At 51.6% G+C, this 18,532-nt stretch overlaps 7 protein-coding genes across 7 annotated transcripts; 3 read left to right on the top strand and 4 right to left on the bottom strand.

Annotated features, from left to right (window-relative positions):
• Positions 1-182: 182 nt before the first annotated feature.
• BD324DRAFT_580799 (hypothetical protein) lies at positions 183-1,499 on the top strand (the record flags this gene model as incomplete). The annotated part of the gene is made up of 3 exons (XM_022013462.1): positions 183-348; positions 410-870; positions 927-1,499. The coding sequence occupies 3 exons, from the start codon at positions 183-185 to the stop codon at positions 1,497-1,499; spliced, it is 1,200 nt and encodes a 399-aa protein (XP_021870425.1).
• Positions 1,500-1,843: 344 nt separating this feature from the next.
• Positions 1,844-4,046, bottom strand: BD324DRAFT_628291 (cleft lip and palate transmembrane 1; the record flags this gene model as incomplete). Its single annotated transcript, XM_022016111.1, has 11 exons — positions 3,950-4,046; positions 3,530-3,908; positions 2,766-3,480; positions 2,685-2,719; positions 2,584-2,646; positions 2,431-2,544; positions 2,374-2,383; positions 2,197-2,322; positions 2,121-2,146; positions 2,046-2,070; positions 1,844-1,936 (listed from the first exon to the last, which is right to left on the bottom strand). Coding segments are annotated over exons 1-11 (1,538 nt in total), but the record flags the coding sequence as incomplete, so codon positions are not given.
• A 206-nt stretch (positions 4,047-4,252) lies between these two features.
• BD324DRAFT_488377 (putative ER membrane localized phosphoryltransferase) lies at positions 4,253-7,919 on the top strand. Its single transcript, XM_022012924.1, has 2 exons — positions 4,253-4,409; positions 4,490-7,919. Coding segments are annotated over exons 1-2 (3,153 nt in total). The 5' UTR covers positions 4,253-4,408; the 3' UTR covers positions 7,642-7,919.
• BD324DRAFT_488296 (hypothetical protein) lies at positions 7,749-11,653 on the bottom strand. Its single transcript, XM_022012923.1, has 5 exons — positions 10,973-11,653; positions 9,071-10,935; positions 8,950-9,021; positions 8,758-8,903; positions 7,749-8,709 (listed from the first exon to the last, which is right to left on the bottom strand). Exons 1-5 carry the CDS (start codon positions 11,424-11,426, stop codon positions 7,857-7,859), a joined length of 3,390 nt encoding a protein of 1,129 aa, XP_021870422.1. The 5' UTR covers positions 11,427-11,653; the 3' UTR covers positions 7,749-7,856.
• A 386-nt stretch (positions 11,654-12,039) lies between these two features.
• BD324DRAFT_642516 (putative syntaxin) lies at positions 12,040-13,535 on the bottom strand (the record flags this gene model as incomplete). The annotated part of the gene is made up of 8 exons (XM_022017489.1): positions 12,040-12,128; positions 12,185-12,261; positions 12,309-12,514; positions 12,571-12,888; positions 12,942-13,063; positions 13,214-13,359; positions 13,445-13,458; positions 13,509-13,535. The coding sequence occupies 8 exons, from the start codon at positions 13,533-13,535 to the stop codon at positions 12,040-12,042; spliced, it is 999 nt and encodes a 332-aa protein (XP_021870421.1).
• A 1,122-nt stretch (positions 13,536-14,657) lies between these two features.
• Positions 14,658-16,413, top strand: BD324DRAFT_628280 (hypothetical protein). Its single transcript, XM_022016110.1, has 3 exons — positions 14,658-14,989; positions 15,031-15,788; positions 15,849-16,413. Exons 1-3 carry the CDS (start codon positions 14,746-14,748, stop codon positions 16,287-16,289), a joined length of 1,443 nt encoding a protein of 480 aa, XP_021870420.1. The 5' UTR covers positions 14,658-14,745; the 3' UTR covers positions 16,290-16,413.
• On the bottom strand, positions 16,414-18,414 carry BD324DRAFT_628277 (dynactin subunit 4). Its single transcript, XM_022016109.1, has 6 exons — positions 18,132-18,414; positions 17,909-18,087; positions 17,434-17,854; positions 17,081-17,390; positions 16,628-17,032; positions 16,414-16,572 (listed from the first exon to the last, which is right to left on the bottom strand). Exons 1-6 carry the CDS (start codon positions 18,359-18,361, stop codon positions 16,432-16,434), a joined length of 1,686 nt encoding a protein of 561 aa, XP_021870419.1. The 5' UTR covers positions 18,362-18,414; the 3' UTR covers positions 16,414-16,431.
• Positions 18,415-18,532: the final 118 nt, after the last annotated feature.

Here is an 18,532-nt window from a genome sequence, read left to right as displayed (position 1 = left end):
CTGCGACGTCATTATCATCATTTTTTGCCTGGACAAATTTCCAAATTGTTTCGAAATGCTCGCCCATTCATTCTCATTCTACGTTCAGACTTGTGACCATCTAGAACACAGAACCAGAGCGAGGTCCGAAAAGAACTGCAAAGATGGCGAGTGGTGATCCTCTGGACCAGGTCCTCAATGCGATGCCGGCAGCTGGTCCTTCCAAGACCAAGAAAGAGGTCACATTTGAAGAATTCCAAAAGATTTTGGACAGCACGCCCCTGTTCATGAAAGAGACACCGGCAGACGATGATGACAACCCGGTATTGCAAGGGTTGAGGTCACTCGTATTGGATGGAGAGGGCGATGGTGAGGCATCATACGTATTTCCTTTCTCGAAGACGCTGACGGCCATTCTGTCTCTCTGCAGAAGTAGCGACGAATTTCAAGAATCACGGAAACGAGCTATATGCTCAGAAATCGTACAGAGATGCCGTGGATGCCTACACATCAGGTCTCAACGCTAAGCCCACAATATCAGAACTGCGTGTATCGCTCCTGAACAATCGCGCAGCCTCTCATCTCGCTCTTAAAAACTACGGATCAGTCCTCAAGGATACAGGGTTAATCATTGCTCTCTGCATTCAACAGGGAGAGACCGCCCCGATCAAAGCTTTGTACCGGGCTGCGCAGGCTTTGATAGCTTTGGAAAGATGGAGAGAGGCCAAGGACGTTGTTCAGAGGGCTAAGCAGATCCCAGGGGAGGAGAACAAAGTGGAGTGGAGAAAGTTGGATGAGACCATCGAGTCGAGCCAGAAGCGAGAAGCTGAGAAGCGAGAGAGGATACGAAGGGAGAAGCTGTCCAGTTCGGCGCTGGATCAAGCCATCAAGGTGAGTCTTTTGAAGGATGCGAACAAGCTCCTTTTTGCTGAATCCCTTTGCTTCAGTCCCGGGGCTTGATACTCGTCAAGACGTCTAGTCCGCCAGACAATCCACATCCTGTGCATTTCGATCCAGAGGCTTTACCTCCCGCTCCTCCCCTTCATGTGTCAGGGTCGTCTGCAAGCTCAGGATCGCATGAGATCTGGTTACCTCCACCGATCGACACGACACTCATTTACCCCGTTTTCCTTCTATACCCATCTCACTCCCAATCAGACTTTATCACACATTTCTCAGAGGAAACCTCTTTGTCAGATCATCTCAACGTCATGTTCCCTTCGGTCTCCCCTACCTCAAACTCGCCAGCATCACCGGAATGGGATACGAAGCGAGAATATGTCACCGAAAACCTCGTCGTCTACGTTGAGACAGCTCAAAAGCGTCTGCTCAAAGCTGGGAAGGATCTGACCTTACGGGAAGTCATAAAAAAGGCAGTCAAGGAATCTGCTGATGGATCTGGCAAACCGGACGGGATGGTGATGCGAGATGGATTGTTGAGCTTCGTGGTGCTCGTCAAGGGGGATCAAGAGAAACAGTGGATAGATCAATTCAAAGCTGCCAGGGATAAACCAGCTTAGGCGGGGCGATGGTTTTAGACAGGTCTATCCATGTATTGAGCGCAGGGGGATCCCAGGCAGGCCCCAAATGGATCACCATTTCAACGGTTAAGAGGCTGCGTGAGGTCAGTCGGTCCTCGTCCTCTTCATGCGGTAATCCTTTGTGGTGTATCGCGAGTATCATAGAAATCAATCTAAAATGAGTGGAACTACCTGTCCTTTCTCGACTCCTCTCTCTCGCTGACAGCCTTTGCCTTGTCACCAACAGGCTCTACCTTGCCTTCGGATACTTGACCATACTCATTGACTCGACTGTAGTCGACGCGGTAGATCCATCGCTGATAGAGTAGGATGAGGAAAACGACGTCGTCTCGGAAGCAAGCGAGTCTGACGGCATCAGATTGGGTTCCTGACTTTGGGTCTCACCGATGCAGCCATGGCATCTTGACACAGAACGCTAATAACTCTGTCAGCACGCTGAATCGTATATCGACAACGCGAAGGCTAAACAAACCGCTGTGATGATCGTCAGTGCTCTGCAGACTGCAGTCTGGTGTGTATACTCACAAGAAATCATCCACAACCGTTGATACTGGTGAGGTCAAACATGAGCCGAGGTCTCTTCCGAGAGCGCAGACTTACAGGTCTTGTACATCATGGCCTTCATACTGCAGACATGTGAGTGGTGACAATTTTTTTGGTATTGTGTGTCACTCACGGAATATGTGCGACGCTCTTCAGCTTGTAGTTGATGATGAGCTGAGGGACGAGCTGGACAAAGCCAAACATGTAAATGGCTTGAGCTAGCGTTGAGACGATGAAGGAGTACCATCCACGATGGGTCCTGTGCTTTCGTCAACAAAGCCAGGGTGTGCCGGTGCGGTATGATCCTTACTCGTATAGTACTAAAAGGCGATTAGCTCTTCATCGACTTGGCTGATTGAAAGCTCACATGAGTAGATCGTGTAGCCTATCAAAGCTGGAATGGCGAAGTATGATACCAGCCTGAATGCTAATCGATCATATTCTTGCGTCTTCTTCTCGTCTTCTGACAACTCCTTCTTGTCTTCGGACCATCAGCTGGGACAGAATCTCGCGCACATGCCTTCAAAAGAGACCGTGTAGCCAATGAGCTTGCTCGGATCCTGACGGACTTTGATTTCGACGACTGCGATGGCGTCAACCGTCGTCTGATTGTCTACTCGCCTTTGGTAATCTTCCATGCCTCCACCATGAGTCCACTAGCAAGGGCATAAGTCCAGGCAGAGCGTGTCACGAGCCGCTCACATTCCCTGGGTAAATAAGATCATGAAGCTCGTCTCCTCCGAGCTGTCCTGGAGATAAAGCAGAATGACCAATTGGACAAAGCAATTTGTGAGAATGGTATTGAGGGAGACGCCGACTAGGTCTTTGTCTTTCTTGCGCCAATGTCCAATATCGCTCGAGAAAGCCAAGAATTCGAAGAGCATATGCAGGACCGTGACGATACCCGTCGTGATGAGCAGCCAGGGTGAAGTCTCTGTCAACATGCGTTTCACTTCGTCCAATTCGACTCCAGATCCTTGTTTTTGTGCCGCTTGTTCGAAATTGACAGTCATGGTGCTGTAGACTTGGAACTTCCACTTTGATAAGGTATGGTAGTTGATGTGTAAAGAGACAGTCTTGAGCGTATCGTTGATCGGCATCATGTTTTCTTTAAGAAGCCAGAAATCATTCGCAAAGACGATCGGATAGATTTGACTAGGCGTAGCGTCCGGTTTAGCCGGTCTGACTGCCATGATGTGCTGAGAGACGGGAGTTTCGAGCTCCGAAAGGTCCCATTCACTATCGTCAGCCACTAGCGTCAAAGTCAGATTGTTCGACCAGTGACCGATGATCGTCTGGGGTGGGATGTCCTCGACGGCTGGCTCGAGAGAATTCTCATCTTCGTCACCATCATCATCATGGCCGATGAGCTTCTTTTCCTTCCTGACCCGTTTCTTTGGGAGAAACCGAGTGAGTTCTGAGCAAAGATCATCAGTCAAGCAATCGGTTGCCTCCTGTGGACGCACGTTTTCTGTACAGGGCGACCTCATCTTGACCTTTGCCAACGAGATCGATACCTCCTCCTTTGACAAGAATTATATCCATCCACCAGCTTGCGTTGTGCACTCTGACGTTTTGAGGGACGTTGAGAGTCAAGTCAGCTTCTCGGATGTCTTTGTAGTCCCCAAAAGTCAGGCCATCCCAGACGAGCAACGGCTTGGTGACGTCCAAATCGGAAGAGTCGACTGCCGTGGATGTATAGAGAAGCATGGACAGGGGTGTCCCAAGTGGCCATATCGGTGTCACCTTGATAGGAGCCGCTTTTTCAGATGAGGCCGACTGACTCGCTTGTCCTGCGCTGGTCGTATCTGTAGAAGGCTGGTTGGCCGATTGACCGACTCCAAGCTGTATGCACCATCAGCTTGGCTTGACCCAACTTTACTCACCCATTGCATACCGACCCTCGTTGCTGAAAGTCACATCAGCTCAAGAAAAGCACGACAGGCACGATCAAACTCACCCAATTGCATTAGCAAGAACAGACCGACGGCTCGAATGACTCCCTTGAGCCATCCTTGGTCTTCGCCTTGGCCTTGGCCATTGGTCCCTGCCCCTGCTCCTCCTGGTCTTCGAGCTCCACCAGACTGCGAAGATGACATGCCGGGCGCGCTCAACTCACTGCACTGTCGCTCTCACAGATGAGGATACAGCGTCAAGATATGTAGAGATACAGAAGCCAAGAGCGAGTGACAAACCCGGTCCGGTTCGAAAAGTTGATGAAATTCATCCGTAGGGCCGGTCCTCTGTGATCGTTCTTACACCGTCCAGTGATCACGAGGAGACGCAAGCAAGTGATGTCTATGGCTCTTCTCATGTGATCAAAAAGTCTGAAGGGAAGCAACTGAAGTGAGTGCCGGTTCTGGTTGATCTCCCCGATGAAGACAAATTGTCTACGCCGCGAAATGCTGATCGACCTCGTCTGTCAGTGAATATGTCGACGCGGTCCGAATCTCCGCCTGGGAGGGGCAAGGCTACAGGAGAGTCCAGGGCGAAGAGTTCCAGCTCAGTCTCTCCGACCTGGCTTCGCGGGCTCTCACGCACGAGTCTAGCGATCCTGCTTATTCTATACATCACTCTGGTTCACTTTACCGGTCTCCTCATCTTCACTCGAGGCTTCCTGCTCACTCGACTGTCTATACCAAATGTAACTCCTCCGTATACCCCGGAGTCGCCATCACCAATACCTCACCGACATTCCAAAGCGATCATACTCATCATTGATGCTTTGAGGACAGATTTCATCTCCCCGTATCATCCCCGGCCATCATCCCCAAATCATCATGGCGTCCTGACCTTACCGGCAGAATTGACAGCCTCACACCCTCGACACTCGCTGATATTCAACTCGTACTCCGACCCTCCTACGACGACCATGCAACGCTTGAAAGGCATTATGACAGGCTCTTTGCCGACATTCGTGGATGCTGGCGCGAATTTCGCATCCACAGCTATCGAGGAGGACTCTCTGATTTCTCAGCTCGTCGCCGCGAACAAGAAGATTGCATTTATGGGGGATGATACCTGGGTACACCTATTTCCCGAATCGTTCAACCATGCGCATCCATTCGACTCGTTCAACGTCGAAGACCTCCACACTGTCGATAATGGAGTCATTGAGCATCTGTTCCCTTACCTTCATCCGTCAAACAGTTCACAATGGGACGTCTTGATTGGGCATTTCCTCGGTGTGGACCATGTAGGTCACCGCGTAGGTCCTGAGAGAGACACAATGAAGACCAAATTGGCCCAGATGGACGAGGTACTGCGTCGAGTGGTCAAAATGATGGACGACGATACCCTCTTGGTGCTTTTGGGCGATCACGGCATGGACTCCAAGGGAAATCACGGAGGTGATTCGGAGCTCGAGACGGCAGCTGCCCTCTGGCTATACTCCAAGACCCCAATTTTCGGCGGGAGTATCGACAACGAATTCATCGAAAGCTTGCCGACCTATACATACCCGAGATCACCCAAATCTCTCCGACACGTCAATCAGATTGACCTTCTTCCAACCTTGTCATACCTGCTCGGGCTGCCAATCCCTTTCAACAATCTTGGCACAGTCATACCAGAGACTCTCGGTAGTATGGAAGACTTAGAAAAGGCTACTCGACGCAACGCTCTCCAGATCGTCGACTACATTACGGAATACGGGGACGACAAGATTCTGTCAGCGTTGATGCAAGTGCGGCAGAAAGCTGACACCGCCGCGAAGCTCCTCACGTTGATCGAGAGCGGAAAGCATCGAGGTGACGACACTTTATATCCCACAATGACTGGCATGATGAAAGCCAAAGATATCAAAATTGCTCAAGCCCGTCATCACTCCGTCGTGGCCCATCGCAAAGTCGCCACGGAAGCGCTGGAAGAGCTTCGAGCCCTCTGGGCCCAGTTCTCGGTCCCGTTGATCGTCTACGGTACCACCATCCTTGGATTCAGCATCCCGGTCCTGTACGCCATGTACTCTGGTGTCAGGGCTGGCGGACAGAAATGGGATGTCTATCTTGCTCTCGCCTTGGAGACTGCTGCCCTGCCCTCTGTCGGAGCAGGGGTCGTCGGCTTTATTGTGGCGGTCACGGCCTTCAGAGCGGATTTCCAACATGGGATCTATACCTTCTTTGGAAGCATGATCTTTGCATCGGAAGTCGTGCTCGCTGTGCCACTGCTTTTCCAACGACCAAACTTCCAAGTCAACTTGCAGACGGCCATAGGTCCGCTGATACTCGTCATTCACGCCGTGTCGTTCGCCTCGAATAGTTTCATCATGTGGGAAGATCGCGTCCTGCTCTTCTTGCTATCGACTATTCCCGTCGTCAATATGTTCAAATCCCCCACAGCTCCCACATCGCTTATGAGATGGCGCACTGCTCTTCTGTCCCTTGTCATACTGATCGTGGCACGGCTCATTGGATCCATTACCGTGTGCCGAGAAGAGCAACAACCATACTGTCGAGTGACGTTCTTCAGTGGCTCTACGGCAACGGCCCCTACGTGGGCACTGGCGGCCATCGGCTTTGTCGCTTTCCAGCTCCCCCGAGCAGTCGGCATCACATTGAATCAATCCAAGTCTCTCGCTGGCCCTGCACCTCGATTCCTTGGACTCACTTGGCGTCTCTCATTGCTCCTCAGCGCAGGATATTGGGTCCTCGAATGGCTCGAATTCTACCCGGGTCTTGTCTCGGAACGTATACCCCTGGTACGAACCGTTCGCACATGGCTAGCTCGTGCCATTTGGGTCTCCATCATCGGTATCATGCCGTACAGCTGGTCCTTCTCACCCCTTTGTATCAGGGTTCAGAGGGATGCTGATCAATCTGGCGAAAAGGCAGTGACGGTCTTTGGGTTCGCCAATTCGTACGGATCGACTTACCTCTTGTTCCTCTTGATCCCATTCACGGCAGTCCATCTCGTTTCATACCCTATGGGTCAATTGGCCCTGGGTGGAATGCTCATCATTCTCCTAGCCCATTTGGAAATCACCGACACGCAACGCGATGCAGCATTGATGAAACTATCTTTCGCCTCATCGTCTGCATCGACATTTGATCCAAACGCCGATTCCTCCAGCTCGACCCTGATTCGACCTACGTTCACCGAATCCACTCTGTTGGCCCTGCTCGGTCTACTGGGATTCTTCTCTACAGGCCACCAAGCTGTCCTCACATCCATCCAGTGGAAAGCCGCATTCGTAGGCTTCCAATCGGTGACCTATCCATTCTCTCCCCTCTTCGTCATCATCAACACGTGGGGCCCAGTGGCTTTGTCGGCTCTTGCCGTCCCCCTCCTTGGTATCTGGAACATTTCGCCTAGACCTCAATCCACACTCCCAATTCTGGGCCATGTCTTACAACTCGTCCTTGGTTTCATGATCTATCATACATCCATCACTTTCACCTCTGCGTTTTTCGCCGCTTGGCTAAGGCGACACTTGATGGTGTGGAAGGTATTCGCACCGAGATTCATGTTGGCAGGCGTAACGCTCCTGGTCGTGGACATATGTCTCCTGGTCGCAGTGGCCATAGGATTCCGCACGACCTCTTGGAAGGTCTCCAAGACGTTCAGATGTGTAGCCGTTTGACCGCGAAGTGGTGCAGGAGTAAGCTTAAATATGACATGCAATAGAGTAGAAGACACAAATACAATTCTTCGTAAGGGGGAAAAATGCATGGACGAGAATATCAAACACATGTGTAATACAGTCCTGGAGACGACCTGATCAATCCTGCATAGTGTCCTTACTTCTATACAGCCTACTGAAGGCAAACCACCTTCATTCAGCACATCGCGATCGTTTCATCGCAGAGACAATCGCTTTTTCTTCTTGTTGTCCTTGCTGTCATCCTTACCTCCGGCACCACGACCCGAAGATTCTCCGCCTTCTTCTACTCCATCCAGGTCTTGCGCCTTTACGCTGCGTCCACTGGCACTCCGCGTGACACCTTGATCACTGAGCCGTCTGACAAAACCCTTGATGGAGCTCAAACGTTTCCGCTTACTCTCGGGATCACTGGCTTTTCGAGATTCATTCAATTTCTGATCAGTGTTCTGCCTCGAAAGGGTCGGAGTAGAATCTCGAGAATTAGGAGATCCCGAATGACCAGATTGAGCTGATTGAGCAGATAACGTCTTCGCCATGGCTACGGAAGTGCCGGGAAAGGAGACGCGGCGGGATGGATCGGGACGAGCGGGTTGTGCCAGATTGGAGGCTGAAAGGTTGGCTTGCGGCGCAGAGTCGTTGTTTGGGTCTATGGCCGCCGGGGTATCGACATTCACTTCCTGGCTGGCCTTCGCGTTCAGGCCCGGTGGGAGATGAGGTGAAGTAGGCTCTACGAGCTTGACAGCTTCCGCGTATGTCTCAAAATTGACTCCTTCCTCGGCTTCTGCCCCTTCCTGCTGGAAACTTCCACTAGGTTGCACCTCGTTCAGATTTGGTGTGCCGCCGGATCCAGACGTTGGAGCGGAAATGGTGGCTTCCTTGACGTCCGCTTGAGCATTATCCGTGATGTGATCTTCTCCGACCCCTGGCTCCGCCTCCGCCTCGGGCTTCTCCTCGAGGTCGATCAAGTCGGAATCGGCTCGGCTTGTCGACCCAGATCCTTGAGCGAGAGCGAGACGCTCAGCCTCGGTAAAGATTTGGTTCTTCCACCTGAGGCCCGTCAGCCGGACCTTGCAGGACTCATGAGCAGCCACCTACATGGTTGCGAAAGCGGCATCCGCGTCTAGCAGTTGCTTATACGTTCCGTTCTCAATCACCTTGCCATCCTTCATCACGACGATTTGGTCCGAGTTGATGATGGTCGACAGACGATGAGCAATAGACAACGAAGTGCGTCCTTGAGCCTAAGAATGGTATAAGCAAACGTAAATTTCCGGTAGGAGAACTCACCAGGTCCGTCAGTGCCCTTTGAATCTCTCTCTCAGTCTCAGTATCTAAAGCACTGGTGGCTTCATCAAGAACCTTGAGATGAACTCAGCGCGGATTTCACTCTCTTCGAGTGTCAACTCACCAAGATAGCAGGCGATTTGAGGAACATCCTAGCCAGACTGACTCGCTGCTTCTCCCCTCCACTTAATCGAATACCCCGTTCGCCGACAATTGTGGCGTACTCATCTTTGAAGCCCATAATCTTGTCATGCAGCTTAGCAGCCTTGCTGGCGTTGATGATCTCTTCGTCCGTCGCGCCTTCCCGACCATAAGACACATTGGCACCAATGGTGTCGTTCCATAGAACACTGTCCTGCGGGACGATTCCAATCGCTCGACGAAGAGACAGCTGAGTGACCTCAGATATGTCTTGACCGTCAATGCGGATGGTGCCCGAATTGATATCGTAGAATCTGTAGAGTAATCGCAAGATAGTAGATTTGCCACTGCCACTTTCACCGACCAGAGCCATACTGGTTCCCTTTTCAATCTTAAAGGAGACGCCTTTCAGCGCATCGACTTTGCCATCGTATGAGAAATGGACATTGTCGAATTCTACCACTCCGTCCGTGACGATGAGATCCTTCGCTCCGGGCTTATCGTTGACTTCTGTAGCTTCAGCCAAAAGGGACAGCATTTTCTCCGCGTCGATCGAGTTTCGATTGAGCTGAGCGTACATCGTGCCGAGCGTATTGAGAGGTGAGGAGAGTGTGGTAAAGTACTGGATGAAAACGACCAGTTCCGCAGCATCCATTTCCCCGCGAGAGATCCTGACGGCAATGATCAAGCTTCCAATGACCAGGCCCAGGGTCAAAAGTGTGTTTTGCAAGAGCCACAGGGTCTGATAATTGAGATTCCAAGACCACTCGACCTTTTGATAATCGATCAAGGCCTCTCTATACCTGTTGACTTCTCGTGATTCGGCAGTAAAGTATTTGACGGATTCCCAATTGGTTAAGACATCCGAAACGATTCCCCTCTGTTTGACATCCTTGTCACTGAGTTGACGACGAGTAGCTACTCGAGCTTGGGTTTGAATGATGGAGACCCACACATAGAGAATCATGATGACCGTCGCTTGAGTTACCAAGATGCCACCATAAAGGGCAAAGAGGACGGAGAAACCGACGATGAGATCAATAATGGCGGGAGCGATGGTGAACAAGAGCGATCCGAACAATGAATTGATGGCTGAACCCCGGTCAATGACCTTGAGTACTTCACCTGTATTACGGCGAGTATGATACGCCAAGGAAAGGTTGAGCAAATGGTTGAAGCAGAGCAATTGCATTTCTCGGTCGGTATATTGTGTGACGGGCAGGAAAAGAATGTTTCGAACAAAGAAGAGAACAGTGTTTTGTAAGATCCTGATGGCGAAGAAAGCGATGAACAGTGGCCATAGTGAAGGTACTGGGATCCCGTTCTGACTGATAGTGAGTGCTCGAATCAATTTTCCAAAGATGATAGGACCGAGCGGCGTGAGAGCTCGACCAATCGCGACGATGAGGAGGGTCAAGACAACGAAAAGCTGAAGCTTTCGACTGGTTGAGGGCCACAGATGGGGTGAAATTTTCTTGAGCCTATCCCAGACTTCGGCCCAGGTCAAGACTCGCTCATCTCGCTTGCCTTCGCCGAGCTTTTTAGGGATAATGATGGATGGTTTGGACGTTCCACCAGGTGTTGCAGCTCCGTTGGGCGTCTGCGACGTACCTTCGTCACCACTCAACTTGATTTGACCCTGTTGTGATCGGATGGTTTGACGAGCTGTACTTGAGGAGCTGCCCGCTAGGTCGCCGTTGAACTCCTCGTCTTCCACATCATCAGCAGTATCGACAGCCTCGTAGCGAACAATAGGTTTTGAAGCGAGAGCAATTAGAACGGGTAGTAGTAGCAGTCGGAGCGCGGAAGGTGGAAGTGACAGGATGGTGACAGTTTTCCACGCCCCAGCTGAGAAGGTCAGTCTCAGCCAATGCGTCAAACTCACTCGTATGGATAACTCTGTTGACGAGGAGCTCAAAGTTTGGTATCTCCAGGATGAAACCGGATACCGCGAGGATTATCACGCCTCGATCATGCCATCGTCCACGCCATTCAGACACGACCGCCGCCAGAGCCCAGACCACCAATCCGCCAATGGGATAGATGAGCCAGGAGACGAGCTCGAGTCCTCGAGTCTCGGACTCTTGATCGTACTTCGAAGCAAGAATGAAGATGGCGACTGTGACAGCGGCGTCAAGGACAGCCGTCGCGGCGAGAGCGACTAGGAGAGAGATGATCCATCCTCTGCGAGGAATGACCCGTTGGATAGTGATGGGTCGAACTCCTTCAGGCTGGTCCAAGCGTGGTGGATTGGGTGGGAGTAGCGTGAGAAGGGGCACAAGGAGGATAAGAGGAGCGACGAGATGGACGATGGAGAGGCCGAAAGCTGTGTCCAGCATGGCAGGAGTGTACTCGCCGTTAGAGGCGGATCTAACAAAGGGCCAAAGGGGCAGCTGAAGGGTTGAGCGAGATCAAGCACCCGGCATGGCCGATTGTCAGATTCTGGGACGAGTGAGCTTCGTGACGCGATGCAAAAGTCGCTGTGCGAGACTGAGCTGAGACTGGGGAGCAGAGTCAACTCGGAAGGTGACGCGTGAGTGTCAAATGGTCACTTGATCATCTCATCTGGCAGCGTCAAAACCCGCAGCATCGGCAATTCGGCCACGTCCGAAACGACGGACAAGCGGACCGTATCCAGTCAATTGTTGGTTCCAGAGAATTAGAAATCAATGGGCAAAGCTATTCATTCGTCGTCGCATCGCCATAAGAGCAGATTCGGGGAGAAAGCGCGCGCAAGGGAGAGACGGGGGATATTAACAAGAAATTTTTGAGGAATACACCATATTCGACGCTAAGCCCTCATCGCACCACAGTCGAAACAATCCCCACCCAGTTTCAGATCCTCGTTACCTACCGGTCCTCTGACCCTCCCGCCTTTCTCGCCACGATCCCGGTCAAGATCTCCGACAGTTTCATCACATCCGAGCAGCTTAGGCTCTGCAGCGCTCTATCCTACTTTTTGCCATTGTTGTTGTTGTTGAATTTACCCTCGGCCGCCAAGACACCAAATGTGATGGCGATCGCAACGCAAATAATGAGGACTGGAATATCGTCAGTTGGGAGGCGGATGCATGGAGACAGAGCTTTTGAGACTCACTGCAGATCCAGAAGCAGATCCACTTCTTTCTCCTTGCCTTCCTAGCGGAATCAACAGCTCGAGTTGTCTGATTGAGACTGAAAACGACGTGTCAGTCACAGTGGCCTGACTCCGTTTCACTTACCCCTCGGAAATGTTCTGGTCCACACCCATAGCCTGCTGCTCGACATTGGCGATTGTCTCATCTTGTTGTTCGACCAACATGGACATCTCTTGGAACATTTGCGCGAGTTCAGTGAGTGTTCTCTCGATCTTTTGGATCTCGGCATGTCGTTCCTGAACTTCTCTAAATGCGCCTCGGGCAGCACCATATCGGTTGGAGCTGAGCAACTAAAGGTCTCATCAGTGACTGCTCAATACTACGTCCGACTTCCACTTCCACTTACAGCCTGAGAAAAGACTTGAGGGTTATCGCTCTCTGTGACCTGTCTGACCTCCTCGTCCGTCGCCTGAGGGTTGACAATCCTGTACTGCCTCTCCACCCTGTCCTTGACTTTTTTCCTAAATTCCTTCTCCACCACCTGGTGCTCATTCAAGAGAGATGTGAACCGAGTCTTGACAGCCTCTGCCTGACCTTTCATCGCCTTGTCCCCCTTGGTCATCTTGAATAGCCGCTTGATCTGGTTCTTGCATTGCTCGCGGGTGGCTCGAGCCTGATCGTTGAGCTGATCGGCATAGGCTGTAGCTTGAGGATCCGTGGATGCCTGGTCGCCGTCTCAATACATCGACGTGTACGGTCAGACCACGATACACTCACCAAACTCTGCTGATGGGCGGTCCTGACGGCCTGAATCTCCTCTTGCAACTGTGCCAAATTGGTGTTGGTGGACGATAATTCTGCCCAGAAGTCTCCGCCTGCAGGTGCTCCATTCCCAGCCCCTCCCATTGCATACTGTTCCTGCTGTCCGTACTGTCCATAAGTGCCCCCGTTGCCATGTGGTGGCTGTTGACCGTAGGCGCTGCCTTGTCGACCGTATCCTCCTGGCTGTTGACCGTATCCTCCCGATTGCGGTTGTTGTTGTTGTTGACCATAGGATTGTTGGTTGTATTGATTATAATTGCCCGGTCCAGGAGCAGCGGAATAATCTTGCTGAGCATATGGATTGTCAGATCGAGACTGACCGACTACAGCGTTGGAAGGTGGAGGATAAGAGTTGCCAGGGGCTTGCGAGTCGCTACAGGGGCAGTCAGCAGTTGATTATCGTATGGGATAGACAAAGGGCGATAATGATTTCCGCCGAGAGAGGTCTGATCACATACCCATACTGCTGGTTCTATTTGAATCGTCAACGGGGTGCTCGGCTGAGACGAGAATTACACTCACCACGCCTGCCAATCGATTGCGAGCCATGATGAATGATTTGAACGATGTTTCACAGAAACGGTTGCGATGTTAGAATGAACAGGCGATGCTGTGTTCAGACCAGGGTCAGCTCCGTTCAGTTTCAGTTTCAGCGGAAGGAAGAGAGGTCTGCGCGGTCCCGACGCTCGGTCGTCGCTGAGGCCGAGTTGTACGACACAGAGAGGAGAGGATTATGACTCACGTTGGAATGCTATCGGTACCCAAGCGAGTCGAGAAATGCTCAATTAGTGGAGAGATGGATGGTGAAAAGTGGATGATGGTCTCCCGAGCTCTCCTTGGTGGAGAAATACGCGGCACAAAAGATCGCACCACTTCACGCTTGAGATGGTTCAAAGGGAGGAGAGCGGAGGGAGATATTGTTGCTCTCGTCGACGCTGTGTTATCTCCAGAGATGACCGTCGATGCAGTAGCAGTAGCTGTAGCAGTAGCTGTAGCAGTAGCAGTAGCTGTAGCAGTAGCTGTAGCAGTAGCTGTAGCAGTAGCTGTAGCAGTAGCTGTAGCAGTAGCAGTAGCAGTAGCTGTTGAAAGTCGGAGCACGAGAAGAGGATGGGATATACGCAGCAGCAGCAGCCTCCGACCACCTCTCCTCTCCTCTCTTCCCCTCACCTCTTTTTTCAGGGAAAAATGGGCTCACGGGGGGCTAATATCCCAAACAGTGTGAGTGTGGCGGCACATAAAACTCACAACGCGGCGCGTCAATGTATCACACATCAGCGTTTGCTCCACGGTAGCTACGGATCTGCTGGACCCCCAGCAGTTAAGCCAGAGTCTCTCTCTCTCTCTTCATCATCATCGTATCTGGATCATCGTATCTGGCATTCAGCCAGGCGAAGCGACGATGAGACCCATGTATCCCCTAACAAAAAAAAAACAAAAAGATGAATGAAATGTTTGAACCAAATATAATTTGGAAGTGACAAGAAATTGAACGCTCGCCATTAGGTACCCGTACACTGTTTCTTCTAGTAAAAGGCGAGGAGAAAGTCAGATATGTGCGGAAACCAGCGAGTTAAGAGAAAAGATTTGGCGCGGGACATTCAGCTTATAACACTGTTGGGATCAGCTTCGTGGTCCATACAATTGACGCCATGATGCCCGGTGTCCGTTGATCGACGCATCGACAATCATGTTGATCTGTGGCTCATTCCGTTACACCTCAAACCCTCTGCTCGCTCAGCGTCATTCTTGACCTGGCAGAATGCCCATTCTTCCCTCCCCCGAGGCTCCCTTTGGCCTGCTTGAACCCCTGCATCGTCATATGATTCAGGATGCCCAACCCATCACTTCGAGCAACTGGGTTCCAGTCCTGATCGTGCCTCTGTTCCCGATGGCTATCATGGCATTCTTACTTCAGTACGAGAACACGAGGATATACCGCCTCCCACTTGGTATAGTGGGTCTCGCTATCATGGGTCATTCGCATGTGTGCTATCGCTTCCTAGGTACATTCGAGCGATACAGGTCCGCGCACTGACTTTTGCAGAACCTTGGCAACGAGCTTGGAACATTGGGATCGGGACAGCCATGGTGGCCCTCTCTGGAAAGTACATCGACTTTGCTCTACTTCGAGGACCGATCGTCGATCCATATCGTGCAAAGGGCAGGAATCGATTGCTTTCAACTTTCGATCTACCTATAAACAATCGTTGGGTGGGTCTCGAAGCCACCGACTTGAACGCCTATGCATTCGAGAAGGCTCCAAAAGCCAGCAGTAACGGGCACGGGACAAAGGGCTCGGTCAAGGTGGACGGGAAAATATTCCCTCGTCATCCTGAACGCTGGCTCCCATATACCCTTGCGCATCGTACTCGACTTCAAGCCAGTATCCGCCACCTCACACTCGCCGTGACCCATTATCTCGTTGTCAACACGTTGATCGAGTTCCTACACATCGTGGCTCCAGAAACCATCGGCAATTCATCAGGCGTCAAGGGATCCGTTCCAAAATTCATCCTAACGCATCGACTCATTGTCTTCCCGTGGCTCCAGGCTGTGCCGTTCAAGTCGCTCAACATTGAACCCATTTTAGCGCCTGTATGGCTCACCGAGACAGTCACAGAAGCATTCATTGCCATCATCGCGTGGCAAGGTCTATCATGGGGGTATAGAATGGTCGCTGTCGTAGCTATCGCTAGTGGGATATACGAAGTGGAAGCTTGGGAAGTGGACCTCTTTGACCAACCTTGGAAAGCAGATAGCATACTGAATATGTGGGGACGAAGGTGGCACCAGATCTTCAGGGTGAGTTCGAGTCCGCTTAGCACACGTACACATTTCTCTTGACTGATTGACACTCTCCAGCGGAGCTTTCTGCTCGCTTCGACAGTCCTGCTTCGATTGTTCCACATTCCCGTCACCTCCGCCACGCTTCTGGTCACCAGCTTCTTTTGTTCCGGTATGCTGCATGCTCTAGGGGAACTGTCAACAGATCCTGCACCCTATACCGTCCCAGTGTTCTACTTCTTCCTTCTCTCAGGTGTGGGAGGTGTTTTCGAAGCCCTCTTCAGGCGCGTCACCGGTAGACGCGTGCGTGGATTCTGGGGTCGGATCTGGATGTGGACGTTTCTCTTCATCACTGGTAAACAGGCTTGTTGGGCATGGTGCGATAGTGGCGTCGGAGGCAGTACGTTTTCACCATCCATGCCGTTTCTCGATCGAGGTCTCGGCCCGTATTTCTTCAAGCTGTTCTCTGCGGTCATTGCGGAGATCACTCCGGTTCCAGGCAGGAAGATCGACATGTAGGTCGGCATCTTCAGGGGTATCTGTCTCCCCTGCGTATCATAACTCTGCATACTAGACCTGCCTACTGGTAGACACTGCACTCATATGTCTTTTTGCATTATAGCATGGATACATGGCACCATGCACTACGATTGATCCCAGCCTAGGCTACTTTCCCAACGTTCAACCTTACCCAAAAGGTGAACGTCTTGAGCTCATCATTTGGCGATGATTTGCTCGTCGGTTCCTCTTTGTTGGGAGCAGGTGCATCCGCTCGGTACGTGTATCGAACTTCAAGATCAAACTATGGGCCAAATATAAGTCTCAAGCAAAGACCCGGGCTGCAAGGCCCGACTCACCGTCACATCACCCTTTGCATCAGGTAGCACCTCCACCTCGAGCAGGACTTTGGTCATGTTCGCCTTCTTTTCAACACCCGTCTCTCCTCTGGCGCGCTTTTCCCTCAACCCGCTCGATGTCGTGCCCAGCGTACTGATACGATTCCGCCTGCCAAGTGTACCTCCAACCGTACTGACGCCTTCGTCGCTTGGTACTTCCGAAGCGCCTTCCAAACCTGGCAGGTCGTCATCCTCATCGTCTTCGTCGTAGGCCCATGCTTCCTTAAGTGCGGAGACTGTGAAATGCTGAGTCGGTATATGAACATGGTGATTGATTGGCGGGGCATCTTTTGGTGGATAAGGTTGAGTCAATCGAATTTGAATGGGATCATAGAGGGGATTTGTGAAAGCCAGTTGATACACATACTTGGGTAGTGAGTCAGATTGAGAATCGAGAAGCGATACTGCACTCACCACTGCGCCTCGCTCGAGAGCTTTGTCCATCTCTTCATCTTCCTCGTCCCCTGCTTTCGCTTTCGTCCGCCGTCTCTCTCTTTGTCTCTGTTCAATCTCCTCCGGCGCCATTGGGGTCGATCCAGGGCCTTTATCCTGTCTCCTTCTCCGACGACCAATCTCCACCGCTGGTAAGTAGTTCAAAGCGACCATTTTGATCTTGAACCTGACTGATTTGGCGTCCGGCTGAATCAACAGATGTCGACAAGAAGGATGTGGACAGCGTTTGGTGAGTTTGGTATGTAAAAGAATGCGATCAGGCAGTACGGAGCTAGAAGAGTCAATATGAGTTTCGCGCGTTTGGAGACACTCACGAGGAAAGGCTTGATCTACCCCAGCTGGAACACCACCTCTTACTCAGAGCCGCTACTTCGGGTCTCTCCATCTCGCTCAATTGATCGATTCCGAGCGAATCGTTACCTCCTCTCCAAGCGTCTTTAGCGACGTAATCGCTCAACTCGTCCCATTTCGTATGAGCCTTCTCCAGACCACCAGATCGAGATCCTGCAGTCGCTCTGACCTTGCCCTTTGCTTTGGCGGCTGCCAGCCCCGGAACATCTCTATGTAGAGCCTTGGCAGCCATTTGAGTGAGATGTGAGATGTGTCGAGTGGGAACCTTGGACGATGTGCGTATTGGTTCAGGGTTCGATGAAGACATGTATGTTTCCAGGTGATCCTTTATAGCTTCGAACTCTGTTTTTGCAGCTTGACCCGGATCGAGCTTGGCCAATTGGGCTTCAGCTGTCATTTAGTTTGGGGGTTCGGTGTGCAGGGACAATGGGAACTCACAGGCTATACCTGTCGCCTTGTCAAATTCCCAGCCTATAGTCTTACTTGACCATCTACATCCTGTACATATGAGGGAGTACGGAGCGCCAGAGATCATTTGATCATTCTCCATCTTTTCCGTAGGTTGGATCTGGAGAGCTGTCGCACACTGTGGACAAGCATAGCACGAACGGTTACACCTGATTCGATGAGCCACGCACCCCTTCGGCTGGAGCTCTCTCACTTGTTTCTATCACCTCTGACGTTGGCACTAGGTACGTCGAACAGGCAGTTTGGACAGTAGTAGCTGGCCACTTCTACTGCTACGCATTGATTGCACCTGACCCCATCACATTCTTCGCAAAAGTAGAGCGAATGGAGTGGGGTGAACGAGGTGGAGGACGAGGGGTAGGACGACGGAAGAGGTGGTCGACGTGATTCGTCCAGGTGAGGACAGTGATACAAGACGGACATGACCCTTGTTGCCCAATCCAACGATCCTTAGGCTCTTACTGTCAAACTTGCATTGTAGTCAGACGCGCGCCCAGACATTGCACTTTCCCACGGTAGAGTTCCTTTGCCCTCACCCTGGATTTTGCCACCGAGCCACGTGTCGCGTCGATACGACGTGGCAGTCGGGAAAAA

This window comes from Kockovaella imperatae (assembly GCF_002102565.1).
Source record: "Kockovaella imperatae strain NRRL Y-17943 chromosome Unknown BD324scaffold_8, whole genome shotgun sequence".
Taxonomy (NCBI): Eukaryota; Fungi; Basidiomycota; class Tremellomycetes; order Tremellales; family Cuniculitremaceae; genus Kockovaella; species Kockovaella imperatae.
This window is presented reverse-complemented; position numbering and strand designations above follow the sequence as displayed.